The following is a 26,311-nucleotide window of genomic DNA, read 5'->3' on the forward strand; positions in this document are numbered from 1 at the left end:
TCCAAGGACATTGCACATTCATACTTGTAGCATGAGGAAGAATGATTTATATGTAATATCTTAAAAGTGCATAACCTGCCCCCTTTTAATTTTTGTAAAACGAATGCAGATGATCAATAGTTGACCTTATATATGACCTTCAACCAAGTTATTTTTAGAGTTTTTATCCAAATAAATTATTAATTATAATCATTATAACATTTTTCTTTTTCACTTTTGATTTTTTCTTAATTATTCATTATTATACTTTAACTGAAAGTCAAAGGGATCAAAAAATTATTTCATTCTAATTTTATAAAAGGATAATATCCATGTTATCCTTCTATAAAATTTACTTTGATCAGACCTCATACATGTTTTGTGCAAAGCAGTATTGTGTGTGAATGAGGTTTGACTATACTATAGTTAAATACTCAATATGCATATTAATGAAATTAAATTGTAATTTTTGTTTTCAACTTATATGTTGAATTTTTCGGATACATATTGTTATGCTTTCATTCAGCTACAAAATTAAATAAAAATCTTTTTTATTTTCCTGATTTTCCAAAGGGTCGAACAGGTGTTATGATTTGTGCATATATGTTGCACAAAGGCACTCATAGAACAGCAGAAGACGCTCTGAAATTCTATGCTAATGCTAGGACTCATGATGCTAAGGTGATTATTTTTGAAATTATTGTATTTATTATTATATTGCTTTATTATGCGTTGCTAAATAGGACATTACTGTAATCCTTTGCTTTTTGACCACAGGAAGAAAAATACTCATTGAATTTCTGTGTATATATATATATATATATATATATATATATATATATATATATGGGCTCTTTACAGAGAAAAACACACAGCATCCGTTTTCGAAATATTTATTACGAGCACACAAAATAAAAGATCACAGACAGACATAAAAGAAAATGTGGCCTTTCCCACCAACTTCTCCCGGAAAATTCACTGTTGCCAATCCCAATCTCTTCATAATAATATAATATTTCCCTGCATGCCACAGCCCTGCGGCTCACTGACCGTAGTGACATTTTAAATTAACACAATATTCATACAAGCATGAAAAATTCAAAACACAATATAACTCCATCAATTGAGACATTATAAATATAATTTATGACTACAGCTGAGGCAGTAATGGTGATAAGACCCTGAATGTTCACAGACTTGACCTCAGGTCTGTCTTTAGGATTAACTTTTGTTACCTCATACGGACAGAAGAATTTGGGTCTCAGTTTCAGTCCAGAACTGAACTCAGTTCTTTGTGTAGCCTGTAGATCACCAATTTGATAATTGTGTGATTTTTCTCTTCCTGTTATAGGTCTGCCTCTTATCAATCTGAGTCTTGTGAACGGTTTCCTCTGCCTTCCCTCTGATGGCATTTCTTTGACCATGAAAATCCTGCTGGACAAATTTGTGTCTCTCAGGGGAAGATGGGTGTCGAGACCCCTGGTCAATAGTCTTTTCGTCATTGAGAACGATTCTCCTCAAAACATTTGTTTTTTCTGGCTTATGTGTCGAGACAGTTTCTCTTAATGTCTTGTTAATCTCTTCATTACAAATTTGATCTGTGATGATCAAATCCCTTAACTGATCGAATGTTGTTATTCTTAAAGTGGATGTCCAGCCATCAAAATATGCACATAATTCATGATGAAAGTCTTACCAAGTACTGGTCTGCTTCTTCTGATGTGAGGAAAAACAGCTGATGAAACCTTTCTGCCATCAATTTAAATCTTTTCATCAACAGTTCTTTTACAAAGTAAAAGAACTCAATTCTCCACATTCTCTTCGGGCTCTCATGCAACCAGTTGATTTATCTCATGAGGTAGCAGTCCTAGAAGATGAGTGACCCATTCTCTCCTCCTTTGGTAGCAATACTCAGTGAGCTTGTTGCTCAAAGAGCACTAGGTAGAGATTTATATCATCACTCATATCGAACCTTTGCATCAGATTTTGGAACTCTCTGCTTGGACTTTTATCGTTTTAAACTGAGTCCTTCTATCTGATCAGGATTCTACTTCAATTTTCGGTTTCTCTATTTCCAGTCTCATACGTTGTTCTTCCATCGTGTCCTTCTTCTGCTGCGCCTTGATCTCATCTTTCCTCCGATGCTCTTACATTACCATCACCTAGCGTCTCTCCTCCTCTGCTCCTTAATTTCATCTTTTCTTCACTGCTCCTCGATCTCAGCTTTTCTCTTCTGCTCTTCCTTTCTTTCAACTATGATAGTTTTCAGCAACTCTTTGCAAAAACTCCTCATCATATTCTTTGCTTTCAAGAATGGCCTTCTTGAGATATATGATTTTGAAATTAGGAGGAGTGTCCAACCCTAATTCACTCGCGAGCACTTTCAAGTCCTCTTTGATACACTGTGCCAAATAAAAAATGGCAGACTTGTGTTAAATGCTCAATTTGTAAAGATATATGCAGATGAGTTACAAAATAAATGAAGACAATGACATATGTATATACTCAAAATGCAATTGGGAACATCACCATGAGGTAAACTCAAGTCAATTACCTCTAACTGACACTGCAATGTACTTTAGGTTAGAAACACTTTTTTCTCACAGGTGCGAAACACTTATCATTATTCACATTTATCACGGACACACACTTTTTGAGTCTGGAAGACCCATGGTGAAGATGAAACCGATAGCAAAATCTCCAGCACAGTATTGCTGTACTATTTTATTAATAGTATGTTCCCAATTTACGTTCCCCGTACGTTTTAATGTTACCCAACATTGAAATAAATTTGCGAGTGACAACAATGAAATAAGGCTATTTTTCCCCCAATATCATTTATTAACAATATAAACCTGTTAAAATAGTTTTAGGTTTAAATTAATATGACAAACAAATTTTCCTTTAAGACATTAACATTAGAAAATACCACAGAATTTTTATTGAAACGTTCTCACCAAATCGTCTGTCAGGGCATACTTCATTCTCTGAGTTTCTCACAACTTCAGTAATGGAAGAATAGTTCAGATCATCTCCCGATGGCACAAGTTCAATGAAACACTATGCCAGCAAGTCTAGGATGGATGTAGACACGTTACAAAGTCTGTCAGCAATATTCCTTCCCTGATGAGAGGGCGTCCCCTCTTGATTTCACATGCTGACCATTGGTTGAGCATAGAGACGACCAACGAGAAGAGAAGCAGAGCTACTCCAGCAGCATCACAGCTGGAAACTGGTCCATCAACTCATGACAATGAAGGAAGAGTAATCCTTCACATGGAGCAAAGTGGGACGAGACGTCTCAACTACGAACCTCTATGCAATCGAATACAGAACTCAAAGCGTGTCGATACCTAGCACACTGCTGGTGTATATGGAGAAACCCTTCATTATCAGATATCATAAGAACAAATCAGAACTGAGAATTGACGATACTGAAATTAACAAATCTTTTAATGAATAATGTGTATTTGCATATTTATACGGAATAAAACATTATATTTTTCAATTATTCATAAAAATATAGTATATTACAAACATGTTATTTTTTAATTTTGGAGATATTCATTACCAAGTAAAAATAAGAAGTCATTTATTATAACTAAGAATATTCTCGATAATCTTTCAGAAGATTATTAAAAAAAAATTTACATCTGTAAAAATAACTCGAGAATATTCTTCTCAAGTTATTTAAATAATAGTTGCCTTCCAGAGAGTATTCTCCAGTATTATCCTCCATGAGAATATTCTCAAGTTATTTATAATGAATATTTATTATAATAGACATTAATATAAATAATCTTGAGAATCTTCTGTAGGACTATAAATAGCTAGAGAATATTTTCATCAAGAGTAATAAAAATATTCACAAGTTATTTATAATAGTAGTCCTTCCAGAGAATATTCTTCTAAAGATTATTCTCGAGAATTTTACATCCCTAGTCCAGTTAAACAACTAATCCGAGTAAGTCATTATCAAAGATGAGTTGTCTATAAATTGTAGCGCTTTATTTCATGATTCAAACAGTTTCATCTGATATATCTTGTTGATGCCAGCCACTGGTGTTATAGAAATGTCGGTGATTTTTAAAACTACAATAACCCCTTAATCTCAGGGACTTATTAATTGATTATTTTGTATTTTCATCTTTTTTTAAAAAATCATATTTATTACCTTTATGAAGACATTTTCTTATTTTTTCAGGGAGTAACAATACCAAGCCAACGTAGATATGTCGATTACTATGGTCAACTAGTCAGAAAAAATTTGATGTACAGGCCTATCACACTCATGCTTAGAACCATGATGATGGAACCTGTACCCACCTTTAATGGTGGAAGTGAGTTACAATAATTTATGTGGCTTCTTTTTTTGTTTTGAATTCATAACTTTCCATATATGCCCTTCTTTCCAGGGTAGCATCTTTATTATGAAGGTTGCTTCTCAAAAGCCAAGAATTTGACTGCAAAAAAAAAAAAAAAAAAATTTCAAATTTGATAAATTCATACATGTAACTTTAACTGATTTGTTTGGTATCTGTTGTTCTCATCAGTAGGGTTCGGATTTTTGTGACCTAAAAATTGTGAAAATATGCAAGCATTTATGACCTAAAAAACATGAAAATATGACCCTATAATTTTCCAATTGTTTCATCTCTCATTTTTCAGTTATTGCTTTTTATCTTATTGAGTTGAAAAATAAACAAAAATTCATTAATCTACCATTTTAATTAAAATTCACCTAATTCGAATGAAAACCATGCCTTTCTTGGGTGCAATAGCTGTTCCTTAGGACGTTCTACACTGCTTGAAAATGCTAAAGAACAGTGTTATTTTTCATCATACTTAACAATAAGCATCCTTCAAAGCAATGATACTTCCCATACTTTAGTAGACGTCCCAAAGTATTTTTATAATGATATATGAAAAATGGATATTGCCACATGGCAAAAAAAAAGATAAGCCAGAGAAAAAAAAAACCTCCTTACAACGATTGTAAACAGTTACAAAAAGTGCTTGTTTTGGAAATAAGGACAGATATGAGTTCGTCAGTATGAAGTGTGACCTCCTTGGACACTGATACTTATTTGGCATTTGTTGTGCATGCTGTCCACTAACATATTGAGGAGGGATTTTGTCCCATTCCTTTAAGTTGGTTTTGAGTTACTGTATGGTTCAAGGAGGGTTGTGTGTTTTAGGAATACATCCACCAAGTGCATCCCAGGCATGCTCAATAGGATTTAGGTCCAGTGAATATGCAGGTGATCGCATGTGCTCAATATCTCCACTTACTAGTGTGTTGGATACTTCATTTGTCCTGTGTGAACAGGCATTGTCATCTATGATAATATACATTGGAAAAAAATGTCAGTAAATTGAAATATGAAGAGAACAACATCTAGATGCGTTTCTGAACTATATCAAATTCCTTCTTCAGTAGCTAAGAAAAATAGAAAGACAGAACACAAATACTCCATATAGCAGGAGTTATTTCATTTTGACTCTATGTTTAACAATGAATAACTCATTTCTTCTCATTGTTTTGAACAGCGAGTAACCCCCCCCCCCCCCCCATATGGAGTATTTGCCTTTTTGCTATCTTTCTATTTTTCTTAGCTACTGAAGAAGGAACTTGATATAGTTCCAATATACATCTAGCTGTTGTCCTCTCTGTATTTTGGGTTCACTGACGTTGTTTCCCTATGTATATTATTTCACAGAAGAGGTAATTTATTCCTATTGTCATCTGTGAACAGAAAGTGTGGACCAACTGCATTGGCGAAAAGACAGACATGATCCGGAGAATGTCTATGCAATACCGCTGTGATTTTACGATATCTCCATGAAAGATATGAAGCAGAGTTCTGTCATTGTGCATGACATCCAAGTACACCATCACTCCTCTGCCATATTAATCAATTTCTTGGACACTCTGCCGATTTTAACTAGTTCCCTGCTCTATCCACATCAGTTCTCCAGAGTCACTGTTGATGCTGAAGCATGATTCATCAGAGAACATGACTCTGGACCACTGTTGCTGATCCCAACAAACACTGCCATTACACCAATGTTATCTTTGTATTAACGTTATCCAATGTACTCGAAGCAGAATGCATTATACAGGCATTCAGTGACCAAGAAACTCAAAACCTCGTTGAAGGACAAATGGGACAAAATCCTCTCAAGCTCTTCTTAACAATTTAGTGGATAGCATGCTCAACAGATGCCATGTGTGTATCAATGTCTGAGGAGATCACACTTCATACTGACGAACTCATATCTGCCCCTATTTCCAGAAGAATGAGCACCTTTCATAACTGTTTGCAATATTTTTTTAATGCTCCATGAAAATGGTTAATCATAGAGCAGGCATCTAGTTACTGCAATCTCGTTGATTGTTTCTAAAACTGAATTGCAATGGTGCTTTAAATCAGTTTTGTGCTGGAACTTTTAACACATTTAACAAAATAAAATACAGTGTTACTATCAGTCCTTTTTTTTTAACCAAGCACAACTATGGTCTACCATAATTGGATTGATATAATATTCTAATGATATAATATTTTCATTTAAAGCCTCTCTAACGAAATGATGTCAGATATTGATGTGTTTTACATGACTATGATGTACAGAATTTTTGGCTAACTTTATGGAACTACAATTATCAACAAACATTTTAGTTTCAGATATAACATGCATTCCTAACTCTGAAATCACTTTTGGTAAATAAATGGCTTCCTTAACTCCTTTGTGAGTGCCATATATTCTGCTTCACTAGAACTTAAAGCAGCAATCTTTTGCTTATATGGAATTCCCAAGAAATTACATTTCCACTTGGTACAAAACATGAATGAATGAACGCCAGAACTTTGCCCCTATAGTAGAAAATAATATTCAGTATAAGATTTCCGATCATTATTATCATTTCCCCAATCTGCATCTGTATAATTATACAAACAATCATTACAACGTTCAAAACATTTAACCATAATTAATTTTTTTTCTTCAAATATCCCAATACACATTTTGCAGCAATACAGTGTGAACTATCAAAACATATTAAATATTGACTTAGGTTCCTGACTGTATGAGCAATGTCTGGTCTTGTACAAACAGCTAAATATATCAAAAGCCCCAACTTATTCCCTGTAGGGAAAATCAATTTCTTCATTACCGTCAGACATTTTGAGCTTTGTGCTACTGTCTATTGGAGTTGAAACAGGATTACAATCAGCCATGTTAAAACTACCTAAAAGATCCCTAATATATAACCAGATTGACTGAAATTTTTTCATTTTTCTGATTGAACTCCACACCAAGACAATTTTTGACTAGTCCCATGTATTTAACAGATAATTCCCTTTTCAAATGCTCATTCAATTTAAAAATATTCATCAATCTTGAGAAAATACCAGAATATCATCCACATATACAATTGAAATAGTTAACTTACCTTTATGTGACATAAAATATACACAAAAATCTGTAACAGTATTATCAAAACCAAAACATTTCAAAATTTGATCAAGTTTCAAGAACCAACATCGCTCAGACTGTTTCAAACCATGTAATGCTTTGGCCAATTTACATACTTTGTTACCACTTGATAATTCATTCAACATATTTTTAGCTTCCACAACTAAATCATGATCCTTTTCAGAATTAACAATATCGCATAATATCAAAATGATGCACATTTGCATCTTCAGATTCCTTGCAAGCACCATCATTGGAGTTGATCTGGAGTAGTGGTACTTCAATTTCATGATCTTCAGAGTTTGGCCAATTTTTGGGTTGGAAATTCTCAAATCGCCCACCAGCGATGTCTGTAAAAGTCTCCAAAAACTTGACGCTTCTAGATATTTCCATTTGATTTTCACGAGTCAGCCAAATATGAAAAGTTTTTGATTCTTCGGAGTATCCAACAAATATACCTGGTTTCACACAAATTTACCTCTGTTTTTACTATTATTCTAAACATATTTTTTGCAACCAAATACTTTGAAATAGCTTGCATTAGCCATTTTCCAATAGCTTGCATTGGCCATTCCAAATTTTAAATGACGTCTGATAATCGAAAGTATTTGAAGGACATCAGTTTTTGATATAATTTGCCATCAATATGGCTTCATCCAAAAAAGAAGCCGGCAACTTCAATTGAATCAAAGAGCATTGTGCGACGTCTAAACAGCATATAATTTTTCTCTCAGAAACTCCATTTTGCTCAGGAGTATTTTTAACATATAATGTAGTAGTTCCTTCACACTCTTCAAATAATTACTGAATTCCTCACTTAAATATTCACCACCATTATCTGATTGTTGCACTTTAATTTTGTAACCAGTTTTCTTTTCCATCAATGCTTTAACCAATTTGTGAAAGCAGCAAGCCCTTCACTTTTATGCTTTAAAAATCTAACCTCACACCAACATGAATGATTGTAAATGAAAGTTATGAAACATGAAGCTTTACCTTTTGATTGTGTTCACTTAGGACCACAAATATCCGAGTGGACGATCCCAAGCTTCTCTAAACATGTCACGTCACAATGCGGGAACAGTGCTTGGCTCAGTTTTCCGCTAATGCAGGTTTCACACACAAAATCGTCCGGAAAATTCATGTTTTCCAAACCACAGCTTTCTTGATGTCACAAACATTTAGATGGCCCATTCTTTCATGCCATCTCGCAGCATCCACTTTCCCTCTGGTTGGCGTGTCGAAAGATTCTCTCGTAGTTGCCACTTCACTACTTTGTAGGAAATACAAGTCTCTGATTCTGTCAGCGATGATGCACGTCTTCGAGCCAGCATTCCATAAGACAGCTTTTCCCTTGCTGAAAGTCACAGCAAAGTTCTTGCTGCAAACTTTCATCACAGACATCAAATTTGCGCTCAGGTCGGGAACATAAAACATGCTTTCCATATAAACCTCATGATGTAATAGCCTCCATATAGGCTGCATGAAGTAATGACTTCAGAAGAGTTGCTTTATGAGCAGGACCTTTCAACTGATAAATGTAGTCAAACTTCTGCCAGATATACTTGGCAGGGTTTCACATTTCTTCACTTGCTTCAATTCTGACAGGCAGGTAGACATGACTGCTGACTGCCCAGAGAGACCATCTTGGAATGGTTTGTGTTCTTTCCCAAAAAGATGGACAATCGTAGAGAGCAAAAAACAATTTAACTCTGACAGCTGAATTAGAAGCTGATGTCTGCTTTCGCCTTTTCATCACCACTTCCCATCTTGAGATTTTCGCTTGCTTGGTAAGTCGTTCATCCGTGACGTGCGTCCATTATTTGTTTTTCACTAGTAAAGCTTTCATTTGTATGTGGCATGTCTCATAATTGCTTTTACCCAGCACTACGATTTTCCAGAATGTAACAGCCTCCATCTCTTTTGTCACCACTTTGTTTCTTATCTCAAAAATGTATCCTCGCTTATTGGTCTGGGCGTATGTCTGGTGCCCATAATCTCTCAATGTCAGTGAAAGAATCCATAGACACACATTATGTATAATATAAACATTTACTACACATAATAAAATTAAGCATTACAAAGATACAAATGTGTGATCTGCAGTACGGCAAAATAGCAACTACGGGGCCATTCAAGTATTACGTAAGCAAATTTTTAGTCATTTTTTACCCCCCCCCCCCCCCATCAGCAAAATTTCGTCATCAGCTCTGCCCCTCTGAATCCTAACTCATATTTGCATAGAGGGTGGCTGATGACGTAAACATTATCTAAACCTCCCCCTCCCCCCTTGTCATCAAAAGTCAGTAAATCGGAACCCCCCCCCCCCATCGATGATGACTTAATACTTGAACGGCCCCTAACCATTAGTTCGACTCTGTGTATAAGGGCGTTGTGCTCAATATGAAAATTGCATTCCGTAACATCAACAATTTAATGGTCTAACTGTGCAATGTACTAATCTTTCATGTCATGGAGAAATAATTGAATAGAAGTTCATAATACAATCGGGCTATTCAATTTTTTGGAATTTGTTTAATCCGCATCATTTTTTAGGTGGAAAGAAATATTACAATAGTATATCATTGTCGAATTGTTTATTAAAACAGCTATGTTATTTTTCAATGTTTAGGTCCCTATTTTGTTGTTCATCAGTTGAAGACAAAACTATATACATCACCTGTGTTGGAAATTAAAAGAAATCAGAAGTTCCTATATTTTGAGATTCCTGAGCCAATTCTTTTATGTGGGGATATTAAAGTAGAATTTTTCAACCGGCCAAAAATTGGCAAAAAGGTATTTTATATTTGCTGTAAATCGATTACATTGCCAGCCTGAAGTTTATTCAAATACTCTGGTGTTTATTTTGTCATATACTGTTTTTTTAAATTGCACGAGTAGAATTTACATTTGATATAACAGGGCTCCCACTCGTCCTACTTTTTGGTAAAATGTCCTACTTTCTAGTTTTTGTCCTACTTTTCCTACTTTTTTTTACCAAATCCTATCGACAAAATTTGTGTAATTGATTTTAATTGAGCTGGAAATCATCAATATATTGCCAAATATTACAAATGTTGGAGAATGCAATTAATGATTCTGCCAAAGCAGAAATTTTATTATTTTTAAGGTAATTTAGGGGGCGGGGGTGACAATTTGGTTGATTAATTTTTAATTTGCTTAGTTTGAGGGTTTAACAAGTATAGTAGTCATTAAAAACTTCTGTCTGGATGGAAAAATAATTTTGTATTTATTACTTCATGGTCTTGGACTGTAACCAACATTCATCATTCAAAATTATGGTGCAAATAGGTGAAACAACAGTTTGCATTTCAACGCAGTTGGATACATAGGCCTATTCTAGGTTTGGTGATTCTGATGCTACCCAATAGCATTCAGTTGTCTTCTGTATTTGTCATGTAGGCATGAAGTGGCATAAACAATATTTACAATGCTCAGCAAAGAGCTAGAAATGAAAGTGCTTCATTTGTCAAAAGCAATTACACTGACATTGAACAGTGAAATGTGAACAAATCCCTTTAAAAAATGATGGACAACGCAGTAAAACTATCTGGTTCACCTTGTTTTATTTACATCGGATCTTGTAATCTACACATTTTGCACTATGCTTTTGAAAGTGGTCTCGAAGGAGCATCATTATTAAAAAACGTATGTCTTCAAAATTTGCTGTGCATTGTCGAAGAGAGTTGACAAGCTCTGTTCAACAAAAATGGCAACAAGACCGCAGAGGTAAAATAACCTGCCACGTTGTTTCTGAATTCTGTAGACAAGTGGCAGCACTTCTTGAACACACAACAAGCATATTTCAGAAAAAACTTCACATTAGGTACACAGCACATTCTGACATGCACTAGTTTGTTAGAAATTCCTCAGAGGGATGTTTATAAGGTGCATGTGTAGTTTTAGTAGTAGTAGCACTTCCTGAACTCAAAACATGCATAATTCTGATATTTTGAGTTTGTTAGGGCTACACATAATATACACATAAAACTTTTGGCATGCACCAGTTTGTTAGAAGTTCCCCTGAGAAATGTTTATGAGGTGCATTTTATGTACAATTTAATAGTGGGGTCAAGTTTGATTTAACAACGTTTCATCCTTCTTAAAACGCTGTAAATTTTGTTGGCATATCAGAGATCCTGATGGGGAAGGGGGAATAGATCCACTTACAAATTTTTTGAACATGACCAATTCACTATTTATATCGCTGTGCTGTTAATTTTGGTACATTCAATTGAGTGGCAATGACCCTGATGCCCCAGGTTCTCATTTCCTGAAATAAACCTTGAATTTTTGTCTTTATTTTCTTATCTTCTCTTGCACCACCTTTATGCTTACTATCATCTGTATATCCTCCATTAATCTTTGGCATCCATTATTACATGTTACATTGAGCTAAAGACTTTTGGGTTGGATTGGGTCGAATTCAGTCTATTTTGAGAAAGTAGTATTTAGTATTTTCCTTTTAGGATGTACCCTTTTCAATGCTGAGTGGGGTGACATCTGTTCACATTGTACTTATGTTCCCATTAGAACTTTAAATTTCAGAAAAATTTGTTGATTTAAGTAAGAAATATAAAAAAATTATTTTATACACTTGTATTCCATACTTTGCACATTGTTGAAATGATGCTGAAAAAGGTTACAAAGGTTTTCAAGTTACTTTGCGACTGTGTTTGCAACTGGAGCTCTGGTTTCAAATTTACGAGTGATTGGAAATAGATGAGTTTGAATGAGACAACTTAATATTATTCAAAATATTATACCCAAATTCATGAAACTTTTGATGTGCCATCAGCTGTATGTGTGTGTGTGTGTGTGTGTGTGTGTGTGTGTGTGGGGGGGGGGGGGGTTTAATTTCTTTTTTATAAGGTGCATAAATTCTTTCAATACATTTTTGTAAAATTTTTACACACTTGTTATAAAATTTACTTCTGATTTTTGTCAGCATGTCTCTCTTTTATTTAAATTGAAATATATTTTGTCATATTAATGGTGCAGTGCTTGATGCATTACATATTTTTTAATCGTTACCAGTTATGATCTAAAATCAATCTGTTGATTTTTGTGTTTCTTAAATTTTTATGCCATGTTTTGTTTTCTATAGGAAGAAATTTTCTTGTTTTGGTTCAATACATTTTTTGTACAAAATCCAGAAGAAAGCTGTGATGAATCATCTCGAACAAATGGTTGCTCCGATCCATCTGTTTCTGCTTCTCCAGTTAACTGGAATAGCAATTCTGAGAAGAAAGATAAGTTTGAAAAGGATTCAAATTATTCGCTTGGTAGATATAGTCCATTACCTTATCAGGGAAAGTACAAAAGGTAAGCCCTGGACATTGATATATTTTGCTTTCTTTTTTTCTGTTCCTCTCATAAGTAATATATTTATCACATATTGTGTGTGTGTGCATGCAAAATGTCATATGTAAAAACTGCACTTTTCAAGGTACAAAAAAAAAAGTAATAGCTGATTGGCTTGTATGCAAAGGACAATTTGTATCAATGCCATAGCTGGCGCTCTATTGGTCAGAAATATTTGACAATTCTAAAGTACAATGAAACACTCGTGAAGAGGCCTAAAAAAAAGAGAGAATTTTGATGTATGACATTTTGCACATACATTGGTGGTACAATCTGGAATTTGCTGAAAAAAAGAATGAAAAGTTGCACACCTATTACCACTTGGTGTTTGATATAGATTAATTAAACACAAAAGGCAATTTTATATTATATAAAGACAGTGGCAGACACTTGACTTTCTCAAGGGGAGGGGGCTCAAACATTTTTTCCCCCGAGGGGGGGGGTTAAGTTTCTTACGGCAAAAACATATAATCTCTTCTCGGGAAGTTATGGTGCATCTTATAGCTCACAAAAAAGTGGTGTATACACTGTATAAAGATAATAATGCAACAACACTTGTTTGCCAAATCCCATGAACTACTTCTTTGAACTAAGCAGTCCGAAAATTTTGATAGGCTGCTTTGTATTGCTTGGTTTGATTTTCAAAAAGGTCTCTTCACGTTCTCCTAAAGTCATTCTTCCACTTTTTCGAGGCTTAGTTCGTCCTGGACTGGAGTATGCTGTAAAGTTTTGGAGACCATACCTACAGAGGGACATAGACTTGGTTGAAGGGGGTGCAGAGAAGAGCTATGCGTGTACCTAATTGGCACATGGGGATTGAGTTATGAAGAAAGACTTCATTTTTTAAATATGTTTACATTAGATGAGCGCAGGTGTCGGGGAGATATGATCAAAGTGTTCAAAATTTTCAACGAGATGGATAGGATGGACCATGAACTTTTAGTACATTGCCAATTGACTGCTTTTACAAGGGGACACCAGTATTGATTGGTAAGGGACAATGCAAGGTTATGGTGGCGCAGGGAATTTTTCTCTAATAGGGTTGTTAATAAATGGAATAGCTTACACCTGGAGGTAGTAAGTGTAACACAATTGACACGTTTAAAAAAATATGATAACCATGTTGGGGTAAATCGAGAAGCTATCCATACTTATAATAAGACAACCATAATATTATTTATGGGCATTGTATCATGTGTATATATATTGTTTATGATTTTTGTTGATTGTGTTTTTAATTGGGTTGCTGTATTTTTGAATTATATGACATCCATATTTGTTATGGGCATCTTTATCTCAGCCACCTCATTTGGCATTTTGCCTGTTGTGGCGTTGTATTTGTATTGAAAAACTAATTATGTAACTAGAATATATGTTTATTTTATTCTAAAATGACTCAATTATTTATTAGTATAGATCATTAAAAAAATATTTAAACTGCTGTTTATTATTTATGTACATACAGCTATAGCATTCGTTACAACTTTGCTGAAGAAAATTTCGCTCTAAAGAGCCTTGATGAGTGAAGTTGAGATAAGAGGGCACTTTGTAGGTCATAAAATGTTTCTAACACTAAGGTTTGGAAATCATTGCTAAAGTGACTCATGGCAAATTCACTGCCATCCAAATCACTTTTAAGAAACCCTTTCTAAGGCCCTGGGAAACGTACTTCACACCTACATTTATACTTCTTCTTAAATACTCCTTTGGAAAGTGCATATTACACTATAATAGCTTGAACTTGTTATTATACGGATCCAATATGTTCAATAAAATAAAAATTGTTTATTTATTGATATTCTCAAGAATAAATCGAAAAAAAAAAGAGATTTGAAAGAAAAAGTCTATGAAAGGGTTAAACAACAGAAACAAACTACTTATGTGTTGTATATTACACTATACAAATACTATTCAGAGATTAGGCAAGAAAATTTATAAACTAATAAAAAACTAGATTATGTATTGCAGACCTAATAAGAACTTACATATCAAGAATTACTGTACTATACACACACGCTTAGCATAAGCAGAAGGGAGAGAGAGAAAAGGGGGGTTCAAACCTCCTCCTGAACTGAAATTGTAGTAACTTTTTTGCAGTAAAAACAAAACACCCTCCCCCTGCAGGAAAAAAAACCACAACTGAAATAGCTCCCCCCCCACCCACCTTGAGAAACTTCTGCGCATGCTGCACACACACATACATACCACATTAACATCACTTGCAACTATTGTTCTCTTTGACTGTGATTGTGTGTAGAGACACATGGCAAAAGTGCTCACATGTGACACACTTACAACGCTGAGGGATTCTTTATATAATTTTGTATAAAGTGTTTTCTGCTGAAATGGTGGCAAACAGACAAGTTGTAGTAGGCATCAAGAGAAACAAAAATTGCCTCGGAACATGCTGTCACAAATTATTTTCAGTTTGTGAAAAATAATAAAATACTTATGCTGGGTATCTAACCCCTTCTTAGTGAGCCTTTACATCATAAAATAAAACTACTGACCAAATTTCATAAATATTGCTCTTGTTGTTTTGGCTTGGTATGATTTCTCTATGTAACCTTTGAATCCCCTTATGACCCCTCCCCCTTACATGTCGAATTTCGAAAAACTCTTTCTTGGGGGGGGGGGGGGTCTTCACTTAATGAAATGAAACAACTGACCAAATTTCATATTTATAACTTCAGTGGTTTCAGCTCAGTGATGATGATTCAGTGAATCAGGACATGTCATCTATATATATAAAATTATTTCTGTCTGTATGTGTATGTTCTCCATACAAATCTACAATTTTAGATCGATTGATTGGTTAACGTGGTCACAGTTTGTATGTCCCTCAAAGAAAGAGATATCACATGATCTAAAAAGCCTCATTGAAAATCCGGGCAGCGCTGGGTATTATAGCTAGCTATATATAGATTGCCAACTATATTTTATTGATTTTAGGACCAATCATTATGACAGAGTTAGGTAAAAAACCTTACATGATAGAAAAAAATGGATTTCATTTTTGGAATCGGCACTGAAAACAATATAAAAATCAGTGGCAAAAACTAAAAATTTTTTTAAAAACAACTTTTTTGTAGACCTGTGTTGTTAAACACCAAGTAAGGAACAGTATTTTTTTTTAAGACTGGTGTAGGGAAAGATCTTGTTAAAGGAAGTTCTATACAGAAAAATATTTTATAATAGATGAAATTTTGTATTTAGCCCCATCTTATTTGCGAAAAATTTTACATTTATTTTTATTCTGCTATTTTTTTTACTTCTTTTTGATCAAGCTTAAGGTTTGCTGATGAAGATTGCAGTAGTGTTCCTACATTGACATTACAGAAATGTGAATTAGATAAAGCAACAAAAGACAAGTCCAACAAACTTTTTAGCCAGGATTTCAAAGTAATTTGATACTATGTACTTCTGTTTTTGCAATAGATAAACTGAAAATATGTGTATCCAAAAGTTTCTTATGCAGAAAATTAATATTAATAGTTACAATGCTGAAACTTTCTACATTCTTCCAAAACATGACCCCTCCTTTTTCAGGAATCTGTACTTTTGTGTCCTTCTAAATCGTTTCTTAAAAGAATTCTAGAATTCCCCAGCTGACAGGTTGTTTGAAATATCACTCATCCCATCAACAACTGCTTGCACATCTGCAAGTCACTTTTGACATAAAGTTGTCTTCTTGATTTAAGGCAGTCTCCCAAACTTTTTGTTCCATTGCCCCCTTTTTCAGAAATGTTTTTCTGTCTTCACCCCCTAGACTCAAGTGAAGCCATAGGATCCTATGTTATACTCGTAGTTTCTATCATCCCCCCCGGACCATTCCATCGCCCACTTTGGAAAACTGATTTAAGAAAACAAACTGAGCAATCAAGGATTAGATTTTCATTGTAGGGTGCACTCAGCTATAATTGAATGCTTGAAATGGTTAACAAAATAAAAGTTCTGAGCGCAGGGATACTATGTAAAAGTCAGTCCATGTACCATGATGCAAAACAGTCCAATGACTTTAGTCACTACTCCTTGAATTTCATTGAACATAGTTGCCTGAACCTTCACCCTGCCATTGTGTGGTAAAAGTGCATCGTTTCTAGTGTGGGATTGCAGGTACTGCTCATTCAATTTTTTTTTTTGGAATTGTAAGGAGTTTAGCGATCTATGAGATATGGTCAAATTTGTGTTTTTAAGAACCTCTATTTCAAACGTGTCTTAAACACTTTCAGATTCCTATTAGTGTTCTATGGCTGATGTATTTTATTTTTGTATGAATTCAATTTTTATGTTTAGCATGAATGATTTCATACTAGTCATTTTTAACTTTCTTGTGAGACATCTGTTATCATCAATGGCATAATTTTCTTGTGGATTTTTCACAATTTAATCTTGATCTGTGTTTCCTCGTACAAATTTTCTTTTGTAGCATAAAATATTATTAATGCAAGATAATAGGGTTTTTACTCACTAGAGATAAGTCACGTAATAATTTTGTAGCACTACAGCGCAGTGGTCCAAATCGAGAAATTAGCTGGAAAAAGTAAATAAAAAATTTCTCGCTTCAGAGAAAAACCATATGGGTGTGTAGAGGAATATCTGGTACATCTTGGGGGATATTTGTTTACATTGGGGGGGGGGGGGCACGAGGGGGTCAGGGGGGGGGGGTGATGACTTACTTAGATGGGACTCTCACTGAAATGTGATGAAAAACTTAACTTTTTTTAGCTTGTTTTGTCATTTTTTTAAATATTATTTGCTCTAAATATCAGTGATACATTGATATTTTGAGTACAGCTAGTCGAAAAAGTAGGCAACGTCAATAAATGCTAAAGGTATTTATTAGAAATAAGTTATTATGGCATTAAAATGCAAAGAATAGCAAAAAACATGATAATCATGTTAAAATAATTCCAAAATTATCGAAAGCTGTTATCATTCAGTTATACTTCTGGGGCTGTATGAATGTCTATTTTTGATGTGAAGCAAAAAGAATTTTCCAAAAATATACATTAGTTTTCAAGAGAATATTTTTTTCCTCTTAAATTCACCATATGGACCACTGTGCACTGTCATTTTAAGCACACAAGAGCTAATTTTGAGGAGCAGCTTTTCTTCCATGTCTCTGAGAAAGGAGATGTCATGTTTGGAGTGGAGACTTGGCGTATATTCATGTGCTTTTTATTGCATGCATTGGGAAATTTTCTTTGTACTTGAAAACTTTCGTTTCTCAGAAATCAAAAGGATAGCTTTTTTGGCATAATCAAGCAAGTTCGATGGTAGAGAAGGGTTTTTGTCCTCTATAAAATATCAACATGAACTCTACAAATGTCACTAGTAACTCTACCAGTCAGTACAGAAATTTCCTGTTTCAAAAACTTGGGTTTAGAGGCCATTCAAGTATTAAATTCAGCAGATATTTAGTCATTTTGACTTTCCCCAGTGTCAGAAAAAGTGAACAAAACTCTGTCCCCCGTCAGCTTTTTTCCCCACCCCATAACACATATTGGGATCAGAGACGTATGCAAGGCCCTCCTCCCAAGATCAAAAATTTATTTTTGATGCAAAAAAGTTTTTTTAATTTAAATATCAGAAGAAAATACATTTATATTTATAATCAATTCCTGTTTATTTCAATGCTATTTAAAGACTAAGAGCTCAGAATTTCTCTTCAAGAAATTCATTTTGATTCACCCCCTAAGCGTTTTGCATACCCTCCTAATGTCAGTTCTGTACTTTTATGATTAGGATTGTGCCCCCTTTGAGAGAATATGTGTAGGGGGTCTGATTATATATGACACTGCTGAAGTGAACTTTGCTATGTATGCACAGGGATTACTTTTTTTGAATATGATTATAGACTGAACATGCTATATTTTTAGCTTGTGTTTTAAGTTTAATAATTATTAGCTTGAGTTAAGCATTAATTTAAGGAGTGATATAGATAGTTAGTTGGTGAGAAGTACAGAGCAGTGAGCTCCCATCTTCTTCATCTTTGTTTTTCTAAATTCCAGAGATGATCAGATGAATTAATGAATGACGCGATGGTTAAAAACAACTATTTGAGTAATTTGAAAGTAATTCCTTTCTATTTAGCTATTGATGTGATTATTGGAATTATTGCAGATGTGCCTTGTCTGGGCTAGCCAATGATTATAAATTTTTTTCCGAATGCATGGTGGGCCCACACCACACGGAATCAAGTATTTCAGGGGAATAGTAAATAAGTACACCAAAAGTTTTTTTTAAAAATATCCCACATACACACAAACCAATTGCAGCCACAGCTTCACAATCCTACAAAAAAATTGTTTTCACGAATAGTAGTTTCTTTGCTTGTCCCATGAATCATGGTAGCTTGTTTTCTCATTTGTATCATACAGTAGTACGGACAGTGCAGGGGGAGTGAAGTCTGCTATTCACAAAAAATTATATCATTAGCAGAGGTGGCAGAGCAAAAGTGGGAATGCCTTGACCACCATGCCATGCACACCCTCAGTGAACCACATCAGCCCATTCAAATAGCACATATCTGCTTATGTATGGGAGTCCAGCAAATCACTCAAGGACAATGCATGCGATGCCCTGAGTGGACACAAAACAGTTTAGTCCACACCTCCATAAGTGAGACAGGATGGGGTGGGCAGTCTGTAGAGGTTTACTAGAGAAGGAGGTCTATATAAGACATCAATGGGGGGGGGGGGGTGAAAGAAAGGGGTTTCTTGTTTTTAGCTAAATTCCCAGTAATTAAGAATATTTCATATTTTCGTAAAGGGGGGGAGGGGGGTTGATGACGTAAGCATCATTCAAACTCTGACTGCCATGTCAGCAAATCTGAAATCCCCTCCCACCTATTGATGCTGACATAATACTTGAATGGCCCCTTACTACCTTGTACAAGCTGGTATTGCGTAGTAAATTTTTGTTAATAGATGCGATTCTCTGAGCGATATGGTTGGGTTACTGAAGGTTGGAGATGTTGTTTGTTTTTACCAACACTTGTAGTTCACAACCATAAGATTTTTAATATAAATGACAACCAAATTCTAACTCAATTGACACACTAAAAAAAAATGATAGGTTTTTATGGCTCTTATTGGGTTGCTATATTTTTGATGTAGTTTAGATATATTTTACATCTATATTTTTTATAGGCATCTCTTTTTCAGCCACCTTGTTAGGCATTTTGCTTATTGTGGTCTTTGCAGCGTTCCCCCTGAATTTTTATCAACTGAGAACCTTAGTCAAATTGACATGTCATAAAATGCAGATTCCAGAACAACTTATATCAAGTTCAAGATGGAAAAATAAATCAAAATGCAAATCATATACAAATAAAAATTGTTTAATATAAAATGTAAATTACAGTATAAAAATATTTTAGTTCTCAAGAATTCACCAAGATTTTTTTGCTGCCCACAATTCAAAAGCATTTTTAAAATTGAATGTTGCCTGCTGGGACCATTAACATAAAGAGAAGTACTGTTATTTGTATTTTTACATTCATTCTGTTCCGCAGTGGTGTTTTAATGAGGTTATAAATGATACTCGTCGAGTAAAGGGTTCAAACAATAGTTTTTTTTTGCATGTAGGCTCTTGGAGGTAAACTAGTCGCAGTTCTAGACGAGATTGATTGCCTGTGTCAATCCCCCCTTCTCTGGAACTGTACCAAAAGTTTCTGAACATTGTTTGTGATTGGCCAACAAAAGTTTCACTTCCTTATTTTTGCACAAGCGTCAAATGGACGAATGGACACGCAAGATTTGTTGAATTTGATCCTTTATTTGTTCGCTAAATGAAAAATTTTGTCACAAGGCGGTGCAATGGGGATCGGCAGTGCAAATCCTGGGCATTTGTATACCCTTTCCATTTTCATTTTGGAAATAGGAAGATTCTTCATGAAAGATGGGATAATTTGTATGAACTTCAATTCGCTACCAGGATAATAGGCAGATAATTTCCAAAATCTTGCTGATGGGTCACCAAATATGATGAGGTTTTAGTTTTCAACAACACCAGATTATACTATTTCATTTCTTTGTGTTGAAATTTGTTTTTATTCATAAATAATACATAATTTAAAAAAAAACAACTAATTTAGGCATTGGTTGGTGTAACAATTTGGTGCTGTTTGACAGAACTGCTGATTGAAAATTTGTATTGTTAGACAGGGTTGCTATTAAAGATGACACTATATCAGGGTTTGACTTTACTGAACATTAACTTTACTGTCGATCCTGCAATGCCCTCTGCAAGCTATGCACTAGCGTGGCTGTGCCAAGTGCATCTGTGTGTATGGAATTTTTGCTGTGCAGTGGGAAATTCACTACAATATGCAAAGACTTCACTATATTATCATACCACATGGGTTAAACAAAAGGTTCCGTGCAGGCGAAAAAAATACTTAGTGAGAACGTTGGGTCCGGGTCTAATTGCTCCTATCATACAAAAAATGGCTGGTGCAACAAAAATGATCAATGAGTAATTCTCATGCTCCACTTTGATACAAATTGAACAAATTGATACAAATTGCAAGGTTGCCTGTGCATATTTCTGAAGTTTAGCTGTGCAGCTACAAGAAAACAGCTGAGAACCCTGCTATATAATTGTATAGGGTGGCTAGATGTTTAGATTTTTAGTTAATAAGCACAATTTCTCGAACAGTGCTTTCAAGACCCTTGTTGTTTGTCCCAGTTTTTTTCTTTGCATAAGTAAAGATTTAATGAAATCTAATAATTTTTCATAGCATTAAATTAACAAACTGTTTTATTATAGAACTAGCTTTAATACCTGGTGCTGCCGGGGCTTTCTTCAATTTGGAGGATTTAAAAATTGACAGGATTGAAATTTGAAAATTTAAATTGAATTTATGAAAGGATGAACTATAATACGTAATACTGGCAGCATTAAAGAAGTGACAAACCATTGTAAAGGATTATGTATGTCTGAAATGCCTTGCTAGGGAACCAGGGTAACCAAAGTAAACATTCAGAAGGTGATTGTTGGAGACCAGGAACCATTGTTACCCTATGTTTTTTCGCCCATTTCAGGCATTTGCCCTGCTCTGAGAAACTTTTGAAGTAGCCTATCATTCAGTCTGGGCCTGTTTGGTATATATATGTAAAATTGAGTGACGATCAATCTAAAATTGTAGATTTATATAGAGACCATACAGACACACAGGCAAAAAAATCAGTTTTATCTACGTAGATTTGAATTTACCAGCATGCTTTTATAATCTTAAAAAGCCTTGCGTTCGAAGCACTGATGCTTTCTTCTTGGGGTGCAAAAAATCAAATGGATTGTTCCTCATTAACTAAAGATTACATATGAATGTGTACATGCATCTCATGTTTTGTTATAGTTAATGAGGGCCAGCCTCTGGTATGCAAACTTGAAGACAAATCCACATTAATGAGATATTGATGGATTTGCCTTAACAAGATATATTTCTGTGAAACATTATCAGATATTAAAACAACTTGGTTCCTTTTGCCTTGTTTGATGCATGAAATCAAATGTCCATTTGTCATTGGTTTATATTGCAGAAATTGTTTGCAATGTTTACTAAAAAAAGCATTATATTTTGTTGGTATTGATTTTTTTAAAAATTTATAATAATTTTTACATGTATTTTACTGATTTTTTTTCTTCTTATTAATAAATGTATATTAAAAATAATTTTTACAATTTAATAGGTGAGACTACAGTTTGCAAATGTAAATAATACTCCAAGTCGTACTCCTCCAAACATAGACTGTAAAAGACTCTGTTGTCCCAGCCAAAATGCATGTGACAATGCAAGTAGCAGTCAAGATGACACTAGCAGTGATAATGACATGCTTGACTCAGACAGTGAAACTGATGATGAGGATTGGGAAGGAATAGAGGCTACTCATGTTTGATGCCAGCATGTGATGTTATTTAACTTATTATTATTTTCATCTGTTGTTTGTCAGCAGTATGTTGCTGAAGGAAGGGAAGTCACATTGCTGTTATTGGATGATCTATTTTTTATAAGTTGATTATATATATATATTTTTCGTGGTTTGACAAGAAGGAAGCAAGTGTTTTCCACGTGTGAGCATGAAAATTTTTGCTTTCATCCTCTGAGGAATGGAATTTTCTTTTGAGAATAAAAATGATGAAAACTTGTCCAGCTGGACAGAATTGTATTTACATTTTTCAAAGTTACGTTGGGTCATCAGTGAAACTTTGAAAACCTCATAGGAATGGCAAGTGTGCTGTTTCCAGGTGCCAATATTTTGACCCAATCCTATGTGTTTGCTTAAAATGGAAGCAATATCTGGGAATTATTTTCTCATGGGAATTTAAACGAGTTCTAAATATCAATTTGCTGATGACAAATGTGTTTTGACTGCAGTTCTCTGAAATTTCACATTAGTTTTTTTTTTTTTTTGATTATAAAACATGTATGAGCACATATTATATATATATAGCAGGGCTTGACAAATCATTATGTATCTACAAAAATGATTAAGAGTAAAGCATTGCTTTTTTCCAAGCAAAATGATCCTAAATAATGCTGTTTCAACTGTTTTGGTAGTTAATGACCTCTTCCCATGTAGGCACTGTTGTTTAATCAGAAAGATTTTGCATCATCCTTAGATATCAGTCCAGTAGTAATCATATTTAGAAATATTGAGAGAGGCACCAAGATTGAATATTGAATAACCAAGCAAGTATGGCATTGAAGTTTCACTTGGAACTTCTAACGAACAATGATATTTGCCAGAAAAACAATTAAGCCCTCAAAGGCACATCAAAACCACCTAACTGAATTTCCATCTCAGGATAGGGCAAGGAAGAAGCATCAGTAGTATTAATAGTTTAAATGTAGAATGTTACATATTATTTGACAAATTTGGAGAAAAAACATAATTATAAGATAAAACAGAACTGTGTGTATAAAATGTAGACATTGCATAGGGGGCACCAGAACTGATTTTGTAGTTGCCATGGAAATCTGGTACCTGGGATTTGTCAAACCCTGATGTATAGTTTTATACAAGATTGTATTTGCTCATTTTTGAGACACTTATTGAAGGCAGTAATCAAAGATGAAAGTAGTTTCATGATGCATTTAATTTAAAATTCAGATCAGAATCTTCAAATTTGAATTCAATTATTGGAATTTATTCCTTGAAATAGATGTAATTTCTTTAAGCTGTGATTGAATTTATGCAATTAGAATTTTGGGATAGGCACATTCATTTGTTACAACATTTCATTAAAAAGTTTTATTTTATTTGTGTGAAAACATTGTGTCAAAATTAAAGTGCAATATTAGACTTAGGTTAATTCTGATCAGTACTTTCTACGAATCAGATAACTTTAGATCAATGTTTTCAAAACTTCCAGTCCTTTTTGCATCAACACTTTTTATTAAAATACTTTTGTGAAATTAACAAAAGTTTGGGGAACACAAAAAATTTAGCCGCTTTTTTTAATCGAGATGAAAAAATTGATTGAAAGGCCATAGATCAAACATAAATTTTTTTTTAATACATATTTATTTTTAAGTGCTGAGTATATTACATTTCTGCATCAAATTGAATTTTTAGTTGAATCTTAAATTTTAATATTTTGCCATTAATATACTATTTAATGTGAAGTACAGGTCATGAGTGTGTGCTTTACATCATTGTCCTTTATGTTCAGTCAATCATGAAAACAAATACCTTCTTAAATTCTATGCACACAAACTTTTCTAGGAAGATAATGACAGTAGTCAGTTGTTGTTGTACCTTGATGCTCAATGTTTTGAAGTGATTTCCTAATTTCTTCTTTAGTCCCTAGAGGGTCACTCTCATCAATATTTTAGCTATTTAGTTTTTATTTCTCACACTAATACTTGTTTGCAGATTAATAAATTACACAAAAATAATGAAATTTATTTTTAGTGTCAAAAAAAATTCATATGATCTTAGTTGTACAATACATAGTCATAACAGGTCAGTGACTAAACTAAGAATATACCCTGAAGTTGTTGAACTTGGTTCTATTTTAACATTTATTTCCTTCTATGTACAGAAAGTTTAATTCAGACTATTTGCATAATTAGAGGTTAAGGTGTGTTTACCTCTCATCCAAAGTCACCCACTTGGATATTTATAAACATCTAATTTATTTCTATGTTACTTTTCATTTTAAGCTTTGATGTCAGTAAAATATAATATTATTAGCCTTAAAATATTGAGATATATTAGTATTTAGAATTTAATACGTATATTGTGAGTTGCAACAGTCGTACTAAATCCATCCATCTGGCTAAAGATCTTAACTGCAGTTTATATTAAAAGTATCCTGAAAAAAAATGCTTGGGTTTATCATCTGGGAAATTATAGCATGTTTGTTAAAAAAAAACACAGCAACTTTTACTGTATTTTCCAAATTGTTTCATGCCTGATTTGTTAACGTGAACCTCCATACTTGCTAGCAATGATACCAGGATTAAATCATGAATTTCAAAAAATGTTTGTAAGAATATAGATGTAAAGTTATTAAAATGAGTATGGAGCATCAATATTGCCAATTCTAGATATGTTACATCCAAGTTTCGATTTCTGAAAAATATTAAACTCCTATATCATTGCTGTATCATATTACAAACTACTCCAATCTGAGTGAAATACATTTTTACAACTGAATCTGTTCATTTTAGAATTGGCAAACAAGTATGAAATGTTATTTTGAGGATCACCCCCAGTTCTGTCCTGTGCAACCTAAATTTAAGATTTTCTGATTATGACTTTCTGCATCCTCTGTAAATACTTTCAATTTCTCTACTTCTGCAATACCTCTTTCTGGTTTTATTTAAGCTATTTCTATGTGCTAACATACAACTTGCAAGAACTGATTATGACTATTTCAGTCAACTTTTTTTAGTGTGAAAATTTAAGCATAAAAACTAAAAGAATAAAAATTAAATTTCAGGACGATGGCAACTTTTTTTATTTGTGAAAATCTAATTTTTACTCTTGTCAATGTTGCTTGATTATTGCACAATGATAAACTGGAACAAAATCATTATATTTACCTCAGTAATTTCTTTATAATAGTTGTCAATAATGTAATTATTAGTCATCATTCATTTCCATAAATAGCATGATTTCATATTTTTCATCTGATTCAAGTCAAAGCAACATTTAAATTTATTGTAATTCCATGTTAAGCAACTTTTTACCTGGTATCAAATGCTGAAAATAATGTTTCACCCTTTGCTGCCGAAAAAAAAAAAAATCTGTAAAACATCAAGGTAACAATGTATTTCTCTCTACCAGAGTATTTTTCTAGCTCATGAGTGTTGACAATATAATTTTATGCTCCTCGAGCAAATTAGTTCTTTTTTATATAAACACTAAAGTCAACGATGGGGAAAAATAATTTTTTTAAAGTAACGTTTTTTTTTTGAACTCATTAACAAAATCAGGTGTTGTAAAATATAAAT

At 33.8% G+C, this 26,311-nt stretch overlaps 1 protein-coding gene across 2 annotated transcripts in view; it reads left to right on the plus strand.

Annotated features, from left to right (window-relative positions):
* Positions 1 to 26,090, plus strand: part of LOC149086487 (phosphatidylinositol 3,4,5-trisphosphate 3-phosphatase and dual-specificity protein phosphatase PTEN-like) — a 39,128-nt gene extending 13,038 nt beyond the window's left edge. The window contains exons 6-11 of one of the 2 annotated variants that reach the window (XM_089255941.1): positions 553 to 660; positions 4,184 to 4,319; positions 10,088 to 10,251; positions 12,584 to 12,801; positions 16,128 to 16,242; positions 22,539 to 26,090. In XM_089255941.1, the coding sequence (XP_089112067.1) occupies positions 553 to 660; positions 4,184 to 4,319; positions 10,088 to 10,251; positions 12,584 to 12,801; positions 16,128 to 16,242; positions 22,539 to 22,745 (948 nt within the window). In that variant the 3' untranslated portion in view covers positions 22,746 to 26,090. The remainder of the gene's footprint in view (positions 1 to 552; positions 661 to 4,183; positions 4,320 to 10,087; positions 10,252 to 12,583; positions 12,802 to 16,127; positions 16,243 to 22,538) is intronic. The other variant, XM_089255940.1, reaches the window with a different exon arrangement.
* The last annotated feature ends 221 nt before the right edge of the window (positions 26,091 to 26,311 follow it).

This window comes from Pholcus phalangioides, unplaced genomic scaffold, assembly GCF_987345545.1.
Source record: "Pholcus phalangioides strain wild (caught in Gottingen) unplaced genomic scaffold, Ppha-v1.0 ptg000004l_1, whole genome shotgun sequence".
NCBI lineage: Eukaryota > Metazoa > Arthropoda > Arachnida > Araneae > Pholcidae > Pholcus > Pholcus phalangioides.